Source organism: Fukomys damarensis, unplaced genomic scaffold, assembly GCF_012274545.1.
Source record: "Fukomys damarensis isolate Sample0158 unplaced genomic scaffold, DMR_v1.0_HiC HiC_scaffold_38, whole genome shotgun sequence".
Classification (NCBI taxonomy): domain Eukaryota; kingdom Metazoa; phylum Chordata; class Mammalia; order Rodentia; family Bathyergidae; genus Fukomys; species Fukomys damarensis.
Window position 1 is genome coordinate 12,059,786 of NW_022900950.1, and position 24,021 is coordinate 12,083,806.

Genomic DNA, 24,021 nt, shown 5'->3' on the forward strand with positions numbered 1-24,021 from the left:
TCATTATCCTGTGGAGGTCCTTCCCCCGAACACAGGCCTGCAGATGAAGTCTACAGAGAACAGTGTGTGGTTCTCATCTCAAGTGGGCAACTGACTGACACCTCTATATGCCTCTCAACCAAGCACGTATCATTAGCAATGGAATAAAAAAACAAATGCAATTCTGCCAATCTTGTTTTCCCAAGTCAAAGGGCTAAAGTTTGAGGCTGTAAAATCTAAATAGATACTAATTAGACCATAGTCCACAGGGGGGGGATCAAAAGCATGGTCAAGTTTATTTAAGAAAGCAGTATCTCAAAAAGGAATTGCTACCTTTTCTTTTTCTTTTTTTTTTTTTCCTTTGGTAGCAGGGATTGAACTCAGGACCTTGCACTTGCGAGGCAGGTGGTGACACCACTGAGCTAAATCCCTGGCTCTTTATTGTTCTCCTTGAACCAAATCTTTGATCTTCTCTTCAAAATAGTTTTGTTTTGTTTTGTTTTTTTCATTCTAAGTAATTACTTTATTTTCTGAGAATGAAATTTTGGGGAAAAAGGTGATATAAGAAAAAAAAAGAATTTAGATTTTCCTAGAAGTTTTGTCAAGCACCATGCACAGTAAGAAGTATCTTTTTGCTACCAGGCATGGTGGCACGTGCACTTATAAGGCTGAGGCATGGATCCCTGTGTGTTCAAGGCCAGCCTTGGTTACACAGTGAGTTCAAGACCAGCCTGAACTATATAGAAACACCCTGTCTCAAAAAAACAAAAAAGAAGTATCTTTTTGCTAACTTTATTGGAGAAAAGTCTTTTCTTTTTTATGTAAAACTCTCCAGGGTTCTTGCAAATTCATCTAGGGATAAGGAAATCTAAAGTTTTAGCCAACAAATAGTCCTTTTTGATCAAATAAATTCTTAAAGAAGTTCTGAATAACTATGCAATGTCAGCACTCAGTCTACAATGAAGTACATAAACATTATTTTTAAATTAAAAATTTTAATTGGTCATTTTTAAAGCATTTCGGCTGATTTACAAAGTAAAAAGAAAAAACAGGACCAGGGATTTAGCAATTTAGCTCAGTGGTGCCACTGCCTGCCTTGCAAGCACAAGGACCTGAGTTTAATCCCTAGTACCCACCCCAAAAGAAAAAGCCAGGAAAAACACAAGCCAGTTTGACCAAATAAGACTTTTAAATGTGGAGAATGAGTTTTTTAACCAAAAAATTTATTCTATCTTCATAATGTCTAGTAGGACAAGAATATGAACTACATTTTGTCATCTCTTTTTCTGTTGTTGTTTTTTTTGTTTTGTTTTTCCCAGTACTGGGGATTGAACTCAGGACCTTGCATTTGCAAGGCAGGCATGGTGCCACTAAGCTAAATCCCCAGCCCTGTCTTCTCTTGATATATTCAATAAGAAAAATACATAAACACAAAAAGTCAGTCCTATTTCACCTCATAATCCCACTCCCAAATCATAACTAACCACTACAGACAGGTTATCCCTTGATATTTCCATGAATAGGAAAAAAATTATTCTAATTTTTTACGGTTTTGTTTCTACACATTGTACAATGAGATTTAAGAATGTTTTAATTCTACTTGACCTGCTCCTTTGCCCTAAACCTAGAAGCCGTAACTCTCAAGCATGTTCCATGATGAGATTTAACCATGACCTACCACCACAGTAATAATATTAAGTTTACTACCTCCACTGTATCTACTGCCACATGGGAAAGGAAGGGAAGATGTAATCTTGTGCTTCTACTATCTCAAAGAATGATTCATGATTGTATCTTAATTTCTAATATTAACTTAAAAGAATAATTTCAGGAGTTATGCAATCTGATTTTTAATACCATGCAATCTGATTTATGACAAAGCAACTTTACTAAACAATTAACATGTTTTCTCCACTAGACTGTTGTGTCATGAATGCATATTTTACCTATCTTGTCTACCACTCTAGGCCCATGCCTTAAATAGTACCTCACACATATTGTAGTAGGTGCTCAATGAATGTTTATTGATGAATTAAAAGTAGTAATGTATTACATCATCCTTCATACACCAGAAATAAGCATATTATCTTTTATGCCCAATAACAATCTTTTCTGGTGGTTATAACAGATTAAGAAATCACTGTGCCATCTGGCTTTTCACACTGGCTAGAGCTCTCTTTCTGTGCTAATATTGAAGAGACAACCCACAAGGAGGGTCTAGAATATATAATACTCCCAACATTTTAAGATAATAATTCTCAAAGATTGACCACTGGGCCAACAGCACCAGTACTACCTGGTGGCTTGTGAAAAATGCCAATCCTCAAGCCCCTCCACAGACCCACTGATTCAGAAACTGGCCTAGCCAGCTGCAGTGGCTTGGGCCCATGAAGTTTGAAATCAGCTTGGGAAATGGTTAAGATTCTGTTGCAAGAAACAAAACAGTTGGGTGTGGTGGCACACATCTGTAATCCCAGGCCTCAGGAGGCTGAGGCAGGAGGATCATTATATAGTAAGTTCAAGGTCAGCCTGAATTAAGTGAGACCCTGTCTCAAAAAAGTCCTGGTCCAGCAGTGTGTTGTAAGCCCTTCAGATAATTCTAATTATGGTGGAGTTTAGAAACTCCTAGCCACAGCTAGATCTTAGAAGAGATCTAAAACCAACAAGATGGTTACAAAATATTGAGTAAACCTTTAAAGAAATATGCTATATGGTCAAATGGTCAAAAAAATTAAGTTGATCAATTAACATGAAAAAGTACTACTGTATTTGAGAACCCTTTTTTCATCAAAAACATAAAATTGTACTTAATATACAATACATCTAAAATAGCTTTCAGAGTCCTACATGGGTTATTAGGGAAAAGAGAACAGAAGTAAAGCAGAACACAGAGGAAAAAAGGATGAAAAGGTGCACGACCTGGGAACAACAATATCTGAGATTTTAAATAAAATATAACACCTCAACTTTATTCTTTTTTTTTTTTTTTTTTTTTTTTTTTTTTTTTTTTTGGTACCTGGGATCAAACTCAGGCCCTTGCGCTTACAAGGCAGGTGACGAAACCACTGAACTAAACCCCCCGTCCCACTTCAACTTTAAATAAAATACAAGCAACAGTAGTTTAACAATTCCTGTGATTTCATGACCAACAAAAATTATAGGTATTCTCACCTTCTAGCGCATTTGTTATGACAGACAGGGCAAACAGAAGTTTTAGCCACCACTACTTTGAAATTCTGGCAGCGAGTTAGATCTGCCACTAGATCTATTACTTCATTCATCAAGAAGCACATGTAGGGCCACACATGGCGGTGATCGCCTATAATCCCGGCACTTGGGAAGCAGAGACAGGAGGATCGCTGCAAGTTTAAAGCCAGCCTGGGCTACAAAGTAAGCTCAGGGCCAGCATGAACTACAAAATGAGACCCTGTCTTAAAAAAAAAAAGAAAAAAAGAAGAAGCCCATGTAGGGCCAGGGATAATAGCTCATCAGTGCTGTGCCCACCCGGCAAGCTCAAGTTCCATCAACTGAACCAGCAAAAAAAAAAAGGAAGAAGCAGTGTACAGACACATCAGAATTTTAGACAGCCTGCTAATTATCCTTTAATATATTTGATTCCTTTATAACCCCAGGTATTTTACTTTGTGTGTTTAAAAATAATATTCTAAGACAAGATTCTTAGACTTCACCCTATGGCCAAAGAGGCTCGAGACACAAAAAGACTGAAAAGCTTACAATTATTAAGGTAAAAGCCAAGTTAAAAGTGCTCTTGATCTGTGAATGACAGGTTTCTCTGAGAATTTAAAGATCCTTTCACACAGAGAGATCCACAGACACCTTCCCTACCTCTCCCTATCTCCTTGAAATATATTTGAGCTTTTAAAGCCCCTGTTAAAGTCAAAATAAAATTTTAAAAAATTAAGGGTAATAGAATCAATAGTTGGCAATTATAATTAATAGGGAAAGAGACATCCCTACCACTCAATTGGATAATTTTCACATTTGGGGGACATCAAAAAGCCCCTCTACAGATAAACAGAGCTCTACAAATAAGCCCCGTAATCCCTGTAATACCAGAAACGTTTGGGTATTCTAAATTCAGAAATGCTTGACTGTTGGAATGGAAATATGATACACGTACTAAAGGTAATTCCCCTGGCAGTTATGGGCATCACCCCATAACAAAACAGATAAATCCTGGAAGGATCAAGAAATTCTTCCCAGAGATACCTACTCACAGATTTGGAAGAATAAACAGGTAAAAATGTGGGGAAAAAAAAAAAAACTTTTTAGGCAAAGTGTAAGTCTTACAAACTTTTTAAAAAAAAAAAAAAAAAAAAAAAAAAAAAAAAAAAAAAAGGAAGCAGTAATAAGAGCTAAAAACAACAAGGTGAATATGATAGTGCAGAAAAGTCTTAATGTACCTTTCTCTGGTTTCTTATTTGTTTTTGTGCTGGGAATTGAATCCAGAGCCTCATACATGCTACGCTTGCCCTGTTACCACTGAGGTATACCTCTAGCCCCAGTTATCTTTCTAGGGCATTTAATTTTATACAGCTTGTTGTAATAATTATGGAAGGGATTTAATGAGAGAAAATGACAATGAAAACCGCATTTCAGAAAGCTTATACTAGTATCAATATAAAGAATGGATTGGGCTTTCCCTATGCTAGTACCATGTTAAACACTATAAATATCTTATTAATTTTTGTAAGAATAAGAATTATATTCTCCATTGAACAGATGAAGAAACACTAAGATAAACTAAGCAAGTTCCTAAAGGTCATATAAATATTAAAAGTAGAAGAGGAACACATTTCTGTTTTAATATCTGGTAGCAAAACAGAAATTCAAACTATTAATAATTATTTTATGGGCCGGGCATGATGGCGCACGCCTGTAATCCCAGCACTTGGGAGGCTGAGACAGGAAAATCGCTGTGAGTTCGAGACCAGCCTGGGCTACACAGTGAGTTCCAGGTCAGTCTCAACTACATAGTGAGACCCTGTCTCAAAAAACCAAAAAAACAAACAAACAAACAAACAAAAATAATTATTTTATGGGAGCTTATTGAAAAACAGAATAAATTCCTCAGGCCCCAAAGCAGTACTCAAGAAGAACAGCAAGAGTGCCAGGTACCTCTGTGCACACCTTGTACTGGGATTACAGATGTGCAGTATTTTAATACTAAATTTATTAAAATATCATGAGATTAACACAAGTTACCTTTGGCTCTACAATACAAGAGGTGCTCAACGTGGTGGCCATTAGCTTAGGGTCCCCCAAGCAAGGGTAACACTATCTGTTGGAAAAACATCATACTATTTTTCTTTTCCTGAAATATATATATGTTTTGGCAGACTAGTCCATGGATTGACTAAAAAGCACTGCCAAAACAAGAGGGTAAAGAGGGAGATGGCAGAGAGAAAGGCAGGGAGCCAGACCCTGCCCTGAAAACAGTAAATGTCCATAGGCAGAACATAAAAGATCAAAAAATTGCAGAACTGTTCCTTAAAATCCCAGAAGTCTCACAAATTAGGACAAAAATGGTCACACTCACACACCTGAATAGTCTAACAGAATACAGCCAAGTAGGTAAGTGTGCTTCCTGATCCACATGCCGGAACTGTTGAGAGTAACAATGACACAATGATCTTGAAAGAAAGCATCATGGCAGGTCTTCCTTATTTAAAGAAAAAATATAATGGAAAATAACTCCTGCACAGACACTGTTATATCCCTGCAAAGGCCCACATATGCCTGATGGACAGCATCACAAATAAGCATCACGGGCCAGGTGTGGTGGCACACATCTGTAATCCCAGTACTTGAGAGGCTGAGGCAGGAGGATTGCTGTGAGTTCAAGGCCAGCTTGGGTTACATAGTGAGATCCTGTCTCAAAACAAACAAACAAACAAACAAACAAACCTAATGAATGACTGAGCAAGCAAACATGCATTGGTACCACAAATTATTTCTGTGCACATCAAACTTTTTTTTTTTCCAGAAGATGCTTCAACAACTTCAAAAAGTAAAACTAACCACATTTGTTTCATGGACAACATTTCTGATCACAAATGTAAGACACTTAAGAGTCTGGCCATTATTCCTAACTCAGTATTTTTACCTGATTTACTAAATTGAAAAATTTAAACTTGGAAGGGGTGCACCTAGAGAAAAGCAGCAGCAAAAGTTGGTAGACTTTAAGGGGTCCCAGTAACTAGCTCAGTGGTGCCGCACCTGCCTCACAAGGGCAAGGTCCTGAGTTCAATCCCCAGTACAAAAAAAAAAAAAAATTGATAGATTAAAAAAAAAGTAAACAACTAAATATATGGTTTATTATAAAGGACAATCATCAATTCCATGGCTTTTTATGACTGCCAAACTAGTATTAGTAAACCCGGTGGAGCTAATCTAAACAAAACCAAACTGGTCTGTAAGCCATTTAGTATTAAGAGATATTATCTGAAGAGATACCTTCTCTTCTTTAAAATCAAAATGCACATTTACATGTTAAAACTTCCCCCCAAAAAGTCTTTCTGTAAAGGAACTCACTTAGTCTCACCCAGCATTTTCCAAACTCTATTGCATCAACTATGCCCGCCCCTCTCCTCAGTGCTAAGGATCAAGCCTAGGGCCTCTCACACGCGAGCCAAGCATATGCAAGTGCTGAACACTGAACTACACTCCAGAAGGGCTCATTTCTGTGCAACGGCTAATACTGTGTGGAAATCACTGAAAAATATTGCTATTTTTGATGTGAACATCTTTTACAAGCCATATCAGTAATTTTAAAATGTTAAAGTTTGTGGAATTTGTAATCAAAATTAAGAAATATCTGTGCCCTTCAAAACAAAAACTACCTGATCTCAACAGTAACATCAAGACACTTTGGTTGTCAAAACAAGATGAAGCTACTGACCATCAGTAGAGCTCCTTTTCTGAGGTTCCAATCCTTCCCCCTAAACATGATAGGCTTATGCCACGTCTTCTGGCTCACTTCCTTTCATCACTGAATATAGACCTTTGAATGGCAGCTACTCAGGGCCCAGATCTTAGTGTATACCATTAAATAACTGAAGATTAGGCCAGGGATGTAGCTCAGTGGCTCTGCACCTGCCTGGCAAGCCCAAGGTCCTGAGTTCAATCTCCGGTACCAGAAAAATAAAAAAAAATTAAAAACTGAAGATTAAACTAGGGTACTACAAAAACTGCTCTTCAGTTTCATTAGGAGAATGAACAGATAAGTATCTCAGAATTGAAGAGGATTAAGAGAAATCTATTTTGTACACATATCTGACGCCTCAATTCTCTTTTGTACGTCTCCACTAATTGGCATTCTAGTGTATGTTTTAAAGTCTCCATTTGTCAAGACACAATTCCCAATCCACCTTGGAAAACTTGACTGCTTCGGGGCTGTGATTTGAATCACTATTTCACCAGTGCATTAACAGGCTACCACCCCACCCCCTGATGCCTCCTAAACCAACAGTTGTTGCAGTTAAGGATCACTTCTTTTTTGAAATTAAAAAGCACATATACCTGGAATCTTTCCTACTTCTACTGCAAAGATTCCACTATACGATTACTATCAAAATCAGGATAATACTTATTTATAGAAGGAATAGGGAATATATGAGATTGTGATACATAAAAGGATTTAAATACTACTGCCAACATTTTAATAATTTTGATACCAGGTACAGTCCTACTTGTTAAGTCCTTAATAATTTCTGTTTTAACTGTATTATATTTTTTAAAAGATTCCACTATAAGCCGGGGATTTAGCTCAGTGGTTCAGTGGCCTGCCTTGCAAGCACAAGGACCCGAGTTCAATTCCCGGTACCAAAAAAATAAAAGATTCCATTATAAAGCCTTTTTTATTCGAGACAGGGTCTCACTATGCAGTTCAGGCTGGCCTTGAACTCACAGCAATCCTCCTGGCTCAGCCTCTCAAATGCTAGGGTTACAGGAATATACCACCACATCCAGCATAAAGCTCTTTTATACAGTTACACAGTTCTTCTGTGTATAATGATGCTGTCTTACTTTTCTTGATGCTAAGACAAAATACCTGACACCCGAAGTTAAAGACGGAAAGGTTTATTTATCTCACAGTTTACACAGGTTTCAGTCTATCATCAGCTGGCTCCAAAGCAGGGTGGCATCACAGAGGAGAAACAGTTCACGGTGGGCAGAAGGTAGCAAAGCAACAAGACAAGCCTTTTTCTGTCCCTTATATTGTATTCTGGCTACTGGGCTTAGGGCAATGCCAAACCAATCAGTGGACTGATTTAGTCATCACCCACCCTTAATCCTAGCATTGCACAGTGAATCAGTCACATACTTTAGATTAATCCACCTCTGAAAAAGCCCCACCTGTGACCGCATGAGGCTTTGGGGGGCCAGCTAAAAACAAACCATAACAGATGCTTATGGAATATTTACTAAGGCCCACAACACTGTCTATACCACCAGTGAAAATGTAAACCAGTTGACCGTGTGCAGTATTGAATATACTAACAGAGTTTCAAGATAACTGTTACATATAGGTTAGTCCTCAAAGACATCAGAACCAGAAGAAATACATCAACTTATTTCCTTCTTAGTCCAAATGATCAAAATAATATTCCTACTATATAACTGAGAGACACAGATAAATCTAACAAATGGAACAAACGGTCATGGCATTCAATCAGGACTACTGTTGTGACTATCAGCCAGGCCATGGTAAAACCCACAATTTACACCAACAGGCATGGAGGATGGGTAAGGGACAGTGATCCCTCCTCCTCCTGAAACTGTACTGTACCAAAGCACCCAATGTCTTATTCCAAAAGGAGAGGACACATGTGCACCTACCTTAATTCTCTATCACTTTTACAACTAGCTCACATGGGCAATGAGTATACCTAGAGCCCAAATCTGTAGAGGCAGACAATTTAGTGGAAGTGACTAAGAAAAGTTAACTAGGTAACAAGAAACTTCAATCAGGAGCTAAGGAGTTCAGGCTTTATTTTAGGTAATTCTTTGACGATTTTATTTTTCTTTTCATTTATAGCACTCAGCTTAGAAAGAACTAAATTTGTATTTTTTTTTAAAACTGCTTACCAGTCTTAATAGGCTTACAATTGCCTTTAATAACTCCCTCTGTCTCCCACCCCTAAAAGACAGATTCAAAGCTAAAAAGCCCTCAACCATAATTGGGCACAGTGGTTTACCCCAGTAAACCCAGCTATTCAAGAGGCTGAGGCAGAAGGATTCCAAATTCTAGACTAGTCTGGGAAGATATATATAGCTATATATATATGGAGATGGAGCGGGGTAGATCTTGCTATGTAATTCAGGTTGGCCTCAAACTCACAGTGATCCTCCAGAGTGCTACAATTACAGGTATGTACCACTATGTCCAGCTAAAATTGTTTTTTAAAAGGCTGGGGATGCACTCAGTAGAAGAGGTCTTACCTAGCATGCAGAAGGCCCTGAGTCTAAATCCCAGTGCTTCAAAAACAAACAAAAAAATAGCTCTCAGCAATAAGATTTCTTTAACCTCTTTAGCCTCATTTTAATCTCCTCCCTTTCCCCTAACCCATATTCTAGACATACTGAATCTATTTCAGCCAACCAAACAAGCCATGGCCTCCTTCTTCTTCTACACTTTTAAATTTACTATTTCTGCCTGGCTAATGACCCCAAACCCTTCTTTCATCAGGTCCTCGGGGAGGCATGCTGACACACCTCCCCAGAAACTCCAGGTTTTTACTTCCCTAAATCTTTAATTGATCCCATCATAATACTCATTACATTTTATTGTAGTAATTTAATGCTTCAGCTCCACAAAGCGGAAAGCCCATGAGGGCAAACAGAGGGTTTTGTTCACCACAAGAAAATCAGCATTGAGCCCAGCACACTGCAAGCCCTCTGTATGTGCTGACCAGTGACAGAATGGACGTATGGCTCTGTCTAGATGTGTTTTAAAGCATTTCCATTTATTCATCTAATAAAGTTGAAGTAGTTAAGCTAAAAAGTTACTTGACAACATTATAAGAAAAAAATACAGGACAGTGCGTGGGAGGGGGAAATTCATATGGGAAGACACAGGTCAAAGAATGTACAGTATAATGACTAAAACTAATTGCATGGTACTAGGAATTTTTGTTAAATTGATGGATTTTAAGGGCTCTCGTCACAAAAAAAGTGAGCTGACATATGTTAATCTGCTTCACTGTACTAACCAGTTTACCAACCACAGTACATGTGTGCCATAAATCATGCTGTATACCTTAAAAATAAAAAGTAAATTTTACTTTTAAAATTTTCCACCTGAATAAAAATTTTATTAGACATACTACTGTATCAAAAAATTGAAAATTAACTGGTACTGAAAAAGCCTCGGAGTACAAAGCAATGAATGCTACTGGTTTCCAAAACCTAACACCCTTTAATGATCTACTGTATAGATAAAACTTGTCCCCTTATATAACAGATATTTATGAAAAATATACAAATATCATTTTAAAACATTCCTTGTCATTTCTGCTTTATTGACAAAACAGTTCTTTGCTTTTGGCCACCATTTTTTCCTTCACATAATTAATAATATGTAAGACATACAGCTGAGTGCAATAAAAATCTGTGGCTATTTTAAAAAGCTCTGAAATGACCTTGTTTTAAAATGATAGTTTAAAAAGCAGAAGCTTCAATTCATTTTCTTTTCAGATCATAAAATCCCATTACAAACTGACAAGTAGGATGAAACTACTGAAGTAAATGCATCCTATAAAAATACTTTTTAAATTTTCTGTCTCTCCATAATCCAATAATGCCTTACAACTAGTTTAAATGCTTTTAACTTTTTCTTTTTTTTAACTTGATGCAGGGGATCAAACCCAGGACCTCAAACATGCTAAGCAAGCCCTCTACCAGAGTTACACTCCCAGGCTCTAGAACACTTTTAAACAATATAATTAAATAATTTTTATTTTAAATATTCTGCCTCTAGGAATAGTAATGAATACAGAGCGCTTCCTCAGCACACATGAAGACTTCTACACTTCTCACCTGTTTTTCATAAGCCAGATATTTTAATGTCTATTGCCAAGGAAATGAGAATTTTACATGATAGCATATTGTTTTATTAATTCTAAGATGCACATTTTTTTCACATCTCGACATTTCTGAAATCAGTACATTATCTTAAAATTAACTGCATTTAAATATAAAATTGGCAGCATTTTTTCCTTTAACAGTATAAAAGTCACGTTTCTTATCACTGATAACATTTCAGGTTACATAGAGTACAGATATAAAATATTTAAAAATTTTCTTCAATGCTTTCTAATGATTTCTATCATACCATCATTGTAATTTAAATAATTCTAGAATGAAAACTAAACAAAATTAAGATTTATATTTTGCCACTTTGGAACACCTATACCTAACCTCAAAACATAAGAAAACTTTTTAAATTTAGGAGTTGCTGGGCATTGTGGTGCACGCCTATAATCCCAGTGCTCTGGAAGCTGAGGCAGGAGGATTGCCATTAATTTGAGGCCAGCCTAGACTACTACATAGTAAGTTCAAGGCCAGCCTGAGCTACATAGCAAGACTTATCTCAAAAGCCCCCCAAAATAAATAAATTAATTAAGGAAAATGTCTAGATTAAAAAAGAAGAAAAAAATAAAAGAATTGAAGATGCTCAATTAATAGCTGCTTCCAAAGAAGCAGAATTTCATTTATTAAATGAAACAAATAGGCCAGGGATGCAGCTCAGAGGCACAGTGCCTGCCTGGCAAGCTTGAGGCCCTGAGTTCAATTATACACACACACACACACACACACACACACACACACAAAACAGAAAAAAGAAACAAATATTAGGAATCAGGAATAACAGCAAACTATTTAGGAAGAAAACCACTATTTCATTGTTTCTCCCACCTTCAAGAGAAATCAATGTCACTTTTAAAAAAATGGTACAGGTAGATGAAATAACTTTAATGAAATATAAAAATATAAACATTCTTAATAAATTAAAAACCAACCTACCAGCATTTTCTTCCTTGTGGCTCAATCTGTTTCACCTCTGGTAATCCTAGGACTGGGGCTCCTTTTCAGGTCCCCAGTTTTTCATGTCGCTCTTCTACCTCCCTGTGGCAACAATATTTTCTAATTAAAAGAGTCCTTTTGTGCCACAGGGAGGGTTTCTGATGGTATAACAATTACAGAAGTTATCACAGCTCGTCATGAACTCAAATTAGTCATGGTATTTTTCAAGAAAGAAATTTAACTTCTAATTTTTCAGTAGAAAAATGTGATTTTTTAAAAAACTGTATTTTAAGAGCCTAAACTTTCATTTTAAGAAAGCAGTTTTCTTACTAAATTATATAAAAATTCTTATCATTCATCTATCTTTTCAACTAATCTTTAAACAGAAATTTGTTTCTCGCTAAAAAAGGTTTTCAAAGTTTTCTTTATAATTAACTATAACCATTAACAACAATGTTTTATGTTTTGCTTGGGTTTTTGCTTTGTTTTTGTGATACTGGTTATTGAGCCTACACTGAGTTACATCCCAAATCTTTTTTTTTTTTCTCTTTGGTATCAAACTCAGGACTTTGCGCTTGCCAGGCAGGCACAGTGCCACAGAGCTAAACCCCCAGCCCTTTATTTTTTTATTTTGAGACAGGGTCTCATCAAGTTGCTGAATTACCAAGGCTGGACTCATATTTGTAACCTTTCTACCTCAGCCTCCCAGACACAATACTACAGACATGCACCACTGCACCTGGTAACGTCTCAGATTTTGATGCCCAGTTAAGAAGCAAATTATGTCCAGAATGACCAGAAGAGAGAAGTAGGAAGCTAAAAGGATGTTTCACAGCCAATGTTTATTAGTAAAGATTGGTACGTGTATTTGTGTTGCACATAAGAAGGTAATTATGCTTAAAATGTTCATTAAAAGAGTAGAAGGCTGGATATGGTGGCACACAACTGTGATCCCAGGACTCAGGAGGCTGAGGCAGAAGTATCACTGTGAGTTTGTGGCCAGTCTGGGCTACACAGTGAGTTCAGGGCCAGTGTGAACTACACAGCAAGACCTTGTTTCAAAAAAAACAAAACAAAAGACTAGAAAGAAATATTTAAAAAAGCAGTAGTCCACTGGGTAAGTTAGCATGTGCCTGGGTACCAGCTATCTGAGGCAACGTCTCAAAGTTGAGAGAGACAATGGGCAACACAGCAGTCCTTGCTCTCCTTGCTTAACTGGGTAAGACTGGGTAATGATTTTCAGTTTATTTTTGCAGTACTTCTCAATTTTTCCATTGTATATACATTGCTTTTGCTATAAAAACAAACAAATTTATCTATAAGCAAGAATAATTAAAATTAACTGGGATTACAAGACAAAGTTCATCTAAACATAATATCTTGACTTTGATATAATGCTTTAAATGACCGTTTTTATGATTTTTGGATGACTGCTTCTTTATTTTTTCAATAACCTTCAGGTAATCAATATTTAGTGCATATTTAACAAAAAAGAAATTTACGATTTTACATACTTGGTTCTTGATTATACAATACTAACTTGAATCTTAATTTGTCTTGATTTATACTTTGAAATTAGCTATTACATGTTCAACAGTATATTAAAAAACAAAATAGGATCTCTGTCTTCAAGGTGCATACAGACTCACCAAGTATATATATAAGAACTGCCTAAAACCCAGATGGTGTAACAGAAGATCATACAAGATTGATTTTATAGGCCATAACAGTTGTGGGAAAGTTTCAGATAGTTGTGCTTTAAAGAATAGAAGATGCCCAAGCACATGATGAATACAGGAAACCCTAAAGCTCAGAAGCAAAAATAGAACTTGTCAGGGCAATGAGCCTTAAAGAAAAGAGCTGGGCAATACATATTTTCACCTGATAAAAAGGCCAGGTGATGGACAATCTACTTGTGGATGATTTAATAGGTCACTGAGTTTGGCAGAAAAGTCGCCTTTGATATCCAGTTTAAAAAAAAAAAAAAAAACTTCAGTAGGATAAATGCAGATACAGGAGCACAGTAAGTTAAAAAAGGACAAGGACAAAGTATAAACTAAAGTATAAAGCATTTTTTTCAAGTGGGAATGAAAGAAAGGAGAAAAATAATAGAGATATAAACAAGTGAAGCAAATATTCTCTTTTAAAGCATAAATAGCTGTCCATATTGAAGACACATAGAAAAAATGTTAATGAAGTGAAGGGAACATTTATATATCATAAGGACTGTGCTTTCCTTTATAGAATTCTTAAAAACCTGAATTTCTCTTTTTTAGGACAGTGGAACAGTTTTATGAGAGTGAAAAGTTTATGTCCTGCTAAATAATAAGAGAGAAATTTGAGACCAGAACTAACTACTCCAACTCAATATTCTTCCCTTTTCTACTGCAGGAAGCTTTTAAGGGGAAAAAAAAAATGATCTCACAGTCACCCAGAATTTTCTTTTATTAAGACTACTCCTTGGCTCTTCTGTCCTCCAAAAACTAAGCATCCACTAAGGTTAATTCTTTAATTCTGCATCCCTGTGTTCTCTATCACAGACAAATACAGAATTAAGATCTTCCCCCAGAGGCCAGGTGTGATGGTACAGGCCTATAATCCCAGCACTCAGGAGGCTGAGGCAAGAGGATTGCTATAAATTCAAAGCCAGCCTGGGCTACAAAGAGAGACTCTGTCTCAAAAACAAAAAAATCTTCCCTCGTAGGCAAATTTCTCAACAACCTTTCCCCTTGGAGAGCTAATTTATTTCCATCGCTTCAAATGAGAAAGATTTCCAAATCAATCTCTTCAGTTGTACTAGACATCTTCTATTTGTCCCTTGCAATCCCTTCTCCATCTTTCTTTATCCTGCTGTCTCCCAGAAAATTGATGCCATCAACAGGACTCACTGGGCCTCAGTCTGGGCTTGGTCAATGGAGTGCCTTGGCCAGAGTTTACACAGGATGAAAAATTTTTTAAATGAGGAAACTTAACTCCTGGCTCCCTTTCTGTGGCACTACACTCCAACCGTGTCCTTTGACCAAGGTCCCACATTCTCCCAAAAGACTCTCTAGAACTGCTTTTTCTGGATTCTGGATTCTCTTTTTCCTTGGCCTCTTGAGTCTAAGAGCAGAAGCTGTTCTGTTACTGTGCTAGCTCGGGAGTACCAGGCTCTCTTGTGGTCATCCTAATCCCACCCAAAGATCTGTAACTATTTATTTATTTATCCCGGTACTGGGGATTGAGGTCAGGACCTTGTACGTGCGAAGCAGGTACAGCACCACTGAGCTACATCCCCAGCCTTAGCTCTTTTATTAAGACATGCTAGAAGACACCCTAATGTGGACACACCATCTCTTTTGTGATAGAACCCTAGTTATACCTTTGTGCATCTTTAAATCCCTACATGTTACTCCTTAGATGCTCTATTTTTAACTCAGAATCAACATGACTATTAGCAAACTTACTTGCTTCCCAAAACACCATGCCTTCTTCAAGTCCTTAAGTGATAATATTCACTGCTTATGGTAAAAAACCACTGACGGGGCCTGCCTCCCTTGTCTGCTATGTCAAATCCCAGCAGCTCATATACAATAATGGCGATATACCCCCATCTGTTCCCACTGCTGCTACCTTGGTTTCCTATGTCTTAGGTTAGCCCTCTATTCACACTGTAACTGCTGGTCTTCCTGCTTCATCATGTCAGCAAATTCGTCTGTACCTACTCAGACACAGATTCCATAGCACTTTCTGTGGAAACCTTCCAGTCTTTCTGCTTCCTTATGTGCTTAATTACTCTTAGGATCCAATGCGATTACATCTTGTCTACATTACATAATATTTTAAAATGTGAAAACTGCATTTCTGAATCTCTTTAAAGAATCCCAGAAACTTCCCTCCTCCCAGCACTCCCCAGACCTGTCTACCAGCAGCCTCAGCACTGGGAATCTGCTGCCAGGCATGATCACCCTTCACATTTCATACACAGCTCCTCCCTGGATCTTACAATGAGTAATCAGAAAGTTACCGCCACAACCAACATATTACAGGTTTAGATGAATATACTTACTTTAAAGTTTCAAATTATAAGATCTAAGAGAGTATTAGTGTTACAATAAGCTCTGTAAAGGAAATAAAACTACAGTCTATAAAACACTCAAGCAAAATAGCCCAAAATTACTAACAAAATGAAAAATCCTTTTAAACACAAAACAATGAAGATGGCTATATGAAAATCATTATAGGATTTGAGAATCCTACTTGGATACCAATGATATTACTATTCTCTTTTTTTTTTTTTTTTTTTTTTTTTGTGGAGTGTACTTACATTTTTTTTTTTTTTTTTTTTTTTTTTTTTTTTTTTTGGTACCAGGGATTGAACTCAGGAATTTGTGCTTGGGAGGCAAGCATGGTGACACTGAGCTAAATCCCCAGCCCAATTTTTCTAATACAGACACAAACCTATGAGTATATAGGAATAAAAGAAGAAAAACTTCAATGAGGATATGCAGAAAACATAAAGGATTAATAAATGTAACTATGAGCATTCTGAACTGATACAATAACTCATATAATCTAAACTATAATGTAGATAACATTCCAGAAGTGTTTCCTAGATGTATACATGGAAATCTTACTCTATACAGATCTCAATTCCCCTAATTGATCAAATAAAACTGCCATCTTGTAATATTCCTCTTACTTTTTCTTCCATTTCTTCTCCAAACCACAAATGTATTTGGAATTTAAGTTACAAATTACTGTTACAAGAAAAGAACCTGATCCTAATCACTATGTAAAAGGAAACATACACTAGATTAAGTCAGAATAATTTTTATTCATCCATGTATGATTTAGGTATCAGAAGAATGAAAATTTATTCAGAATTTTATTAATTTAAAATGCAGGATTTTTAAAAATAGAAACAAAACAAAGCTCAGATTTGTTGATATAAAAATAAATTTATGACTACTACACAACCCTTATAAATTTGCACTAAAATTCATGAGTCAAAATGGAATTATCTAAGCAAGAGAAACTTCATAGTATTTTCAAATACTATATGTGACTTGCTAACATTTCCTTTTGTGTCAAGAAAAGTCTATCAAGTACTCAAGAGCCACTTATAAAACAATCACAGAGTCCTTTTCCCAAGTCTTCCACCACCCTCTCACACCAGTCCCTCATCTCTGCCTGTGAATACCATCACTCTCAGAGCTCAAGTAAACTTAGACAATTTAACTCGTTATGCAGATTACATCCACTTCCTATTTAAAACTGCTTTATGGCCAACGATTTAGCTCAGCAGTTCGGTGGCCTGCCTTGCAAGCACAAGGACCCGAGTTCGATCCCCGGTACCAAAAAAAAAAAAAACTCTGCTTTTACTGAAATTAAATTAATGTAACATTTATAGTCAATTGTACAACTAATAATATTTGGTGACCTGCTATCACTTTTTTTGTGTTGGAGAGTTCTATAGTTATCATGTGCTCTCTTGTGTTATTTGTTTTATTATGTGAAAATAGTAAAATCAGCGTAACATATACTCTAAAACATCACTGTATCTAATACTTTTTGCTATTCTTTTTTCTTCTAGAAGAAAATTCATTTCAGGCCAGGGATTTAGCTCAGTGGTTCCACTGCCTGCCTTGCAAGCACAAGGACCTGAGTTTGATCCCCGGTACAGAAAAAAAAAAAAAAAATTCATTTCAGCCACTATATTTCTATCTTCAGAATGGAAAATTCTCCAAGCCCTATTGAAGAGGTACATATTATCTACTGTGGGTCAGGTCCCACCTCACACATAGTCAAGAGGCCTTTATGAAGTGTCTGGTTTCCTAGTGGTTTTTTTGTTTTGTTTTGTTTGGCTTTTTGAGACAGGCACTGACTATGTAGCCTAGGTTGGCCACAAACTTGTGGTGATCCCTCTGCATCAGCCTCTGAGTGCTGGGACTGTAGGCATTCACCACTATGTCCAGCTTCCTCGTTTTTTAATTAATTTTTTGGTTTTGATTTTGTTTTGTTTTGTTTTGTTTTTAGACAGGGTCTTGCTATGTAATACCACTGCCTCAGCCTCTAGAGTGCTGGGATTATAGGTGTTCAACATCACACCGAGCTGGTTGCTTGCTTTGATAAAAATAAACAGTAGTATTTCAGCTGTTATTTGCTGATACAGTTATCATCACTGCTTTCAAGAGCAAAGTAATTTCCAATCTCTCAGGTCAGTAACAACGAAAAAAGAAAAAGAAAAAAACTTTAAACTGCAAGAAGCTAGCAGTCCCAGAGTACCACCAGGCAAAGCACAAAGACATCAAATATCCAAAACCTTTAATCATGAGGTTTACTACATTTACAGAAATATATCTGAATGTATTTTACTAGGTCTATAAGTCAAGTGTTAAATATTATTTTCCAACATTAACAGGTAGCTTAAGATAGATTTTCATGTTTACTATCACATAATGGTTACTACAATCCTTCTAAGAAAATACTCTTATTTTTTTATGGTCACAATAAAAGTGAAAAGATTTCCCCAAGAATTATATAGTGTACCAGTGATGGAGAACCTTTTAGAGGCGAGTGCCCAAAATGCAACCCAAAACCCACTTATTTATCACAAAGTACCAACATTGCAATTAAACCTGAATGCTGAGGTTTTAGTTTAGGAAAAACAACTCACACATTAACATCTTTTGTCTTAAAAGAAAAACAACATGCATGCCATAGGTCCGCCACTGATATATACTAATTCACCAACTAAATATATAGTTATCTGGGTACGGTGGTGCACACCTGTAATCCCAGCACTCTGAAAGGCTGAGGCAAGAGGATCACTAGTCCAAACCTTACTGGCCCTCTTCCGCAGGTAGCAGAACCACTGAGCTAAATCCCTAGCCCTAGAAAGTTATTTCGTATACTAACCTACTGACCTCTATAAGTAGTAGAGGTCAATAACTAGATAACAGCTAGTATCTGTGCTCCCCCTAAATTAATTATCATTATGGAGCCTGATGACATGAGGCTCTGTTACATCTTAAAGAATTATAATATAGAACTCTATTAAATCTACATAAATTCTCATAAACAGATATTTTCGCTGATTCCCAAGTTATACTAAATAGCATTAAGAAGAGGTTATTCAAGACAAGATTTACCTAGCAATCATAATGCTAACGTTTGCAAAATAAGAAAGTTTTAAGTAATGAACATTTTTCAAGATGTCTACCTGTTTCCACATTCTCGGTCTCAACTTCTTGTTCTTCTGCCACATCTTGCATCAGATAAGTCTCATCATCATAAACCAGAACCTGGGCTGCATAGCCCTGCTCTAATCTGGCACTGGGAACTGGCTCCACAATCACTGCTGGGTACTCAGCAACCTTTTCACTTTCCTATAAGAGCAAATTTTAAAAACAATCAACCATTTATTCATAGATTCTAAATTCACTTATAAATCCTTGAACTCATACAACCCTAAGCACACCACACAGCACATTACAAATATTAATGTAAAAACAAGAGATGAAAAGAGCTAACTTGAATAATCTTCTAAAGTTTCCAAAGACATGGATTAAACATTTTAAATAATTGGGGCTTGAGAATTAAGATGGTGGATTAAAAACAGGCATATAATTTTAGGCCCTTATGAAAGGCACTAGAACAGCAGTAAAAGTATTTTATGCCTAAACTCACAAGAAAAGATATGAGCAACAAAATCTTAGAAGACTGAAACTCCACAGATGAGTATTAGGTACTTTAGCAGACCCAGGAGAGCAAAAATGCCGGGAAAGGACACACTACTGCATAGCAAATCCAGAGACAGCACCACTAAGTGCTTCCTCCCAGAGGTACTATTTCTATCCATAAAACACACAGAGAATACAATTTAGTAAAGAATATTTTAAAATAAAAGATAAAGTAGTTCTAGGAAATTAAAAACACAAGCATTGAAATGAAATAGGGCCAGGGATGTACCTCGGTGGTACAATGCTTGCCCTGGCTTCAATTCAGAGAAAGAAAAAATAACAGAAGCTCGTAGAGGAAGAGAAACAGCAACAGAGGTTTGTGGAGGAAGAAAGAGGAAAGAGGAAGGAGGAGGAAAAGAATCAACAGTTTTGTGGAGAAGGAAGAGAAAGAAGGCCGAGGAAGAACTAGAAACAACAGTTTTCTGTGAGTGGGAAAGGAGTTTGGGGGAGAAGAAAAAGGAAGATGCAAGGAGCAAGGGCAGGAGGAGGAAGAGAAGCAGGAAGGACAGAGACTCAAAAATAAAAATGAAGCAATCTCTAGGCACCAGAGAAAAATATTAAAAAAATATGAAGAGACCAGTCTTAGAGGTCCAAAAATGTGAGTCACAGGAGTTCAAGAAAAAGCAAATAGGACAGAACAGGAAAGGAGAAAAAGAAAATAAGGTTTAGAACAAAATAAAGAAAATGTTCTAGAGCTGAAGCTATAAACTGCACAGTTGAAAGAACTTACCAAGTGTCCAGTAAAAAAGGAAAACTTGGGCTGGGGATTTACCTCAGTGGCACTCCGTCTGCCTTGCAAGCACTTGAGTTCAATCCCCAGTACAAAACAAAACAAAAAGGAGCACCTACACTGAAGCACATCGCTGATATATCATATAATACTGGGGACAAAAAAAGATGATTCTAGAAATAAAAAACAAGCTAATCATAGTATAAAGAATTAGAACACAGACTTCAATCTTCTCAACAGTCATATTGAAAGGAAGATGACAGTGGAGCGATTTCTTAAGTTTAACCTAAAATTTACCAAACTATCTTATAAAAGCGGAATAAAAATATTTGAGACATAATCTCAAAACATTTACTTTCCACCCATCCTTTCTTAAGATGCAACTGAAGAGGTATCCCATCCAAAAACAAGTAAACTTTTTAGAAGACAAAGTCAATTTAGGACACAGCAGATCCAGCGTGATAAAGAGAAACAGGAACCTTCAGGAAGATTGTAAAGGGAGATCTGGGTAACCAGTCCAGATGGAAGAAAGTGATCCTGACACAGCATGGAACGCTGTTCTGACTAAGATGACCACAAACGCTCTCAGAAGGACAGATGTCCGGGAGAGCCTGTTCCAGACTCTCCCCACATCTGGCTGGCTCTGATGGACCTACTCACTCCACCTTCCCTGCTGTCTAGGCTCAACTGAAGGCATTCATTTCTCCCCCAAAATGTGTTCTGCTTTGTTCTACCCCCTGGAGGGGACCACCATAAGCTTAGAAACAAAAACCACAGAACAGAACTCTCTTCATATAAACCCTGAATAAGTATGTAAGGGCCAGCTCACGCTGCAGCACAGCCAGGTAACTGACCAGGAGGTGCCTCACATTTCCAAAAACTCACTCCTCATATTGCCACTGATTACCTAAGGACAAAAGCCAGAAATTTGGTGACCTTCTAACTGGATGCCTTCTCCTATGAACCTTAGAGTAACGACCTTCCCAAATTCAGCCACGTTATCTGTATGGTTTCCATGTAGGTGTCTCCTCAAAGCCTCAGGTGCTCATAGGTGGGGCCTGGGAGAGGTGACTGGATCATAGGAGGAAGACACCCATGGGGGTCTATTGGTCCACTGATGAGTTTATAGTTAAATGTGACAGGGAGGCCAAGACTGATTAATCTCTGCTTCCAGCCTCTGCCATGCCCTGAGCAATGCCCCTGTGCCATGCTGCCCTCCTTTGGAGCCAGCTATTGACTGAAACCTTTACAAACTGTGAGCCAAAACAAACCTTTCCTCCTTTAAGTTGTGGGTGTCAGGTATTCTGTCTCAGTAGCTAAGACAGCATTCCAATCATTTTTTTCAAAATAACATTTGCCTAGGAATATTTCCAGAAATGATAAAATACTACAAAGAATATTAAAATATGCAATTTAAGATAATGGCACCTCTGAGGACAAGAAGGGGATGTAAGAAAGGGGCATATTTAATATTCTAAAATATTAGCTAATAATTTGTATTTCTTAACCTGAGTGATAGGCAATATGTTCTTTTTTGGTTTTTTTAAAGACAGTGTCTATTTACTTCAGCCTATCCTTGAATTCACTATGTAGACCAGGTTGGTCTCAAAAATGCAGCAATTCTCCTGCCTTAGCCTCTCAAGTGCTGGGACTACAGGCATGTACCACCATGTCCAGATGTATATATTTTATATACTGCATTTTGTATGAAACATTTCATCAAAAATTTAAGTTGCAAAGGGCTGGGGATTTAGCTCAGTGGTTTTGGCACCTGCCTCCCAAGCACAAGGACCTGAGTTCAATCCCAGTACCAAAAAAAATTTAAGTAGCAAAATGAGGATACAGCAAAGCTACTTTTAAAATATAAAATGTTATGCTAGGTAACAACTTTCTACTTTGCATGAGACAAAGAAGGTGAGTTCAACTTTTTAACACTACAAAAAGTCTTTCTCAGCCACGGGATTTAGCTCAGTGGTTCCTGCCGGTACCAAAAAAAAAAAAAAAAGGCTTTTTCATACATTGGCTATACCAAGAGTTGTATGCTCTATGCTTTCTGGCTCAGCTGTGCAGCCATGGCCTATATGTAGCACTACCTGGCTATATAACAGCTGATGTTTTTGCAGCAGTGTCTTGCTATGTCACCCAAGCTAGCCTTGAACTCCTGTCTCATGAGATCCTGAGCTCCTGAGTAGTATGATTTATGATTTTTCAGTATATTTTTGCCCTTTTATTGAGATAAAACTTAAAAGTTTACAACTGTAAGTGTATACCACAGTGGATTTTTATATATATATACCCTTGAATGCACTACCCAGATGAAGGCAGAAAATGTTTGTCCCCCTGCAGGTACTTTATACCTCTCCTCCACACAGATAACGGGTTGTTTGTTTCATTTTTTGTTTTTTGAGATAGGGTCTCACTATATAGTTGAGACTGACCTGGAACTCACTACGTAGACCAGGCTGGTCTCTAACTCACAGCGATCCTCCTGCCTCAGCCTCCCAAGTGTGCCACCACACCCAGCTTGATCTTTACTTTTTATCCTTATATATACCACTCAAGAAGAAGCATGGTCCCTCACTTATGTGGAGTCCACTACCTAACTGAAACTTTTCTTGCCAAATGTCAGTAATAAGGGGCTGAGCATGTGCCTTGGAGGCATAGTACTTGCCTAGAATGCAGGAGACCCTGGCTTTCATCTTCAGTACCAAAAAAAAAAAAAAAGAATAAATTTTATTTTAATTTCCATTCCCTGCTGCTATGCTTCATATGCTTACACACTATTACCTTGTTTTAAATTTATTTTTCTTACCAAGTGTACAGGCCGGTAAATCCCAGCACTATGGGAGGCTACGGAACAATTAATTTAGTGACTTAGTGAGATCCTGTCTCAAAATAAAAAATAAAAAGGGCTGGGGATACAGTTCAGAGCAAAAGCACTAAACTCAGTCCCCAGCACTGGGAAATTTTTTCTTCCATCCTTTTCTATCACCCCACTTTAGCATTTCCCCGCTTTTCTCCAGCACCGAATCAAGATCAGCCAAAGTAACACAGCTCTCTCCTCAGCATCTTTCTTTTTTTAACCTAACCTATTTCTTCAGACAAGCCCAATCATTCTGTTTCAAGTACTACTAAGTACTTAACGACTACTAAGTGATCGTACCCAGCTGTAACCCATCTCAATTCCAGAACCAAAATATAAATGATCAACATACCAGATGAATATTTAGCCTACACTTCAAGTTTAACAAGTCTATTTAGTTCTAAGTAGCAACATCTCTCCCTTTTTACCCCACTCTATAACCTTTTTCTTATTTAAAAAATAAATTATAGTAATATTCATATCAGTCCCTTGAAAATTAAATATGCATAAAGTGCTTAGCACAGTTTGTTATCCCAATGGAACTACTTCACAATCATCTGTTTGCTTTCAATTTTGTTTTTTGTTTTTTTTTTAAGATAGTCTCACTGTGTAGTCCAGGCTGGCGTTGAACTCTAGAGGCATGTGCCAGGCCTGCTTTCAACTTTGGAGGGTTCCTT

The 24,021-nt window shown here is 37.1% G+C and overlaps 1 protein-coding gene across 4 annotated transcripts in view; it reads right to left on the reverse strand.

Moving 5' to 3' along the window:
* Elf2 (E74 like ETS transcription factor 2) overlaps window positions 1-24,021 on the reverse strand; it is a 72,458-nt gene that overhangs the window by 35,499 nt on the left and 12,938 nt on the right. For 2 of the 4 annotated variants that reach the window (XM_019208911.2, XM_019208910.2), the window contains exon 4: window positions 19,232-19,397. The exons of 1 other annotated variant lie outside the window; for it this stretch is intronic. In XM_019208911.2, the coding sequence (XP_019064456.1) occupies window positions 19,232-19,397 (166 nt within the window). Of the gene's footprint in view, window positions 1-12,027; window positions 12,130-19,231; window positions 19,398-24,021 lie in introns of those variants that run through there. One more of the 4 variants, XM_010633911.3, reaches the window with a different exon arrangement.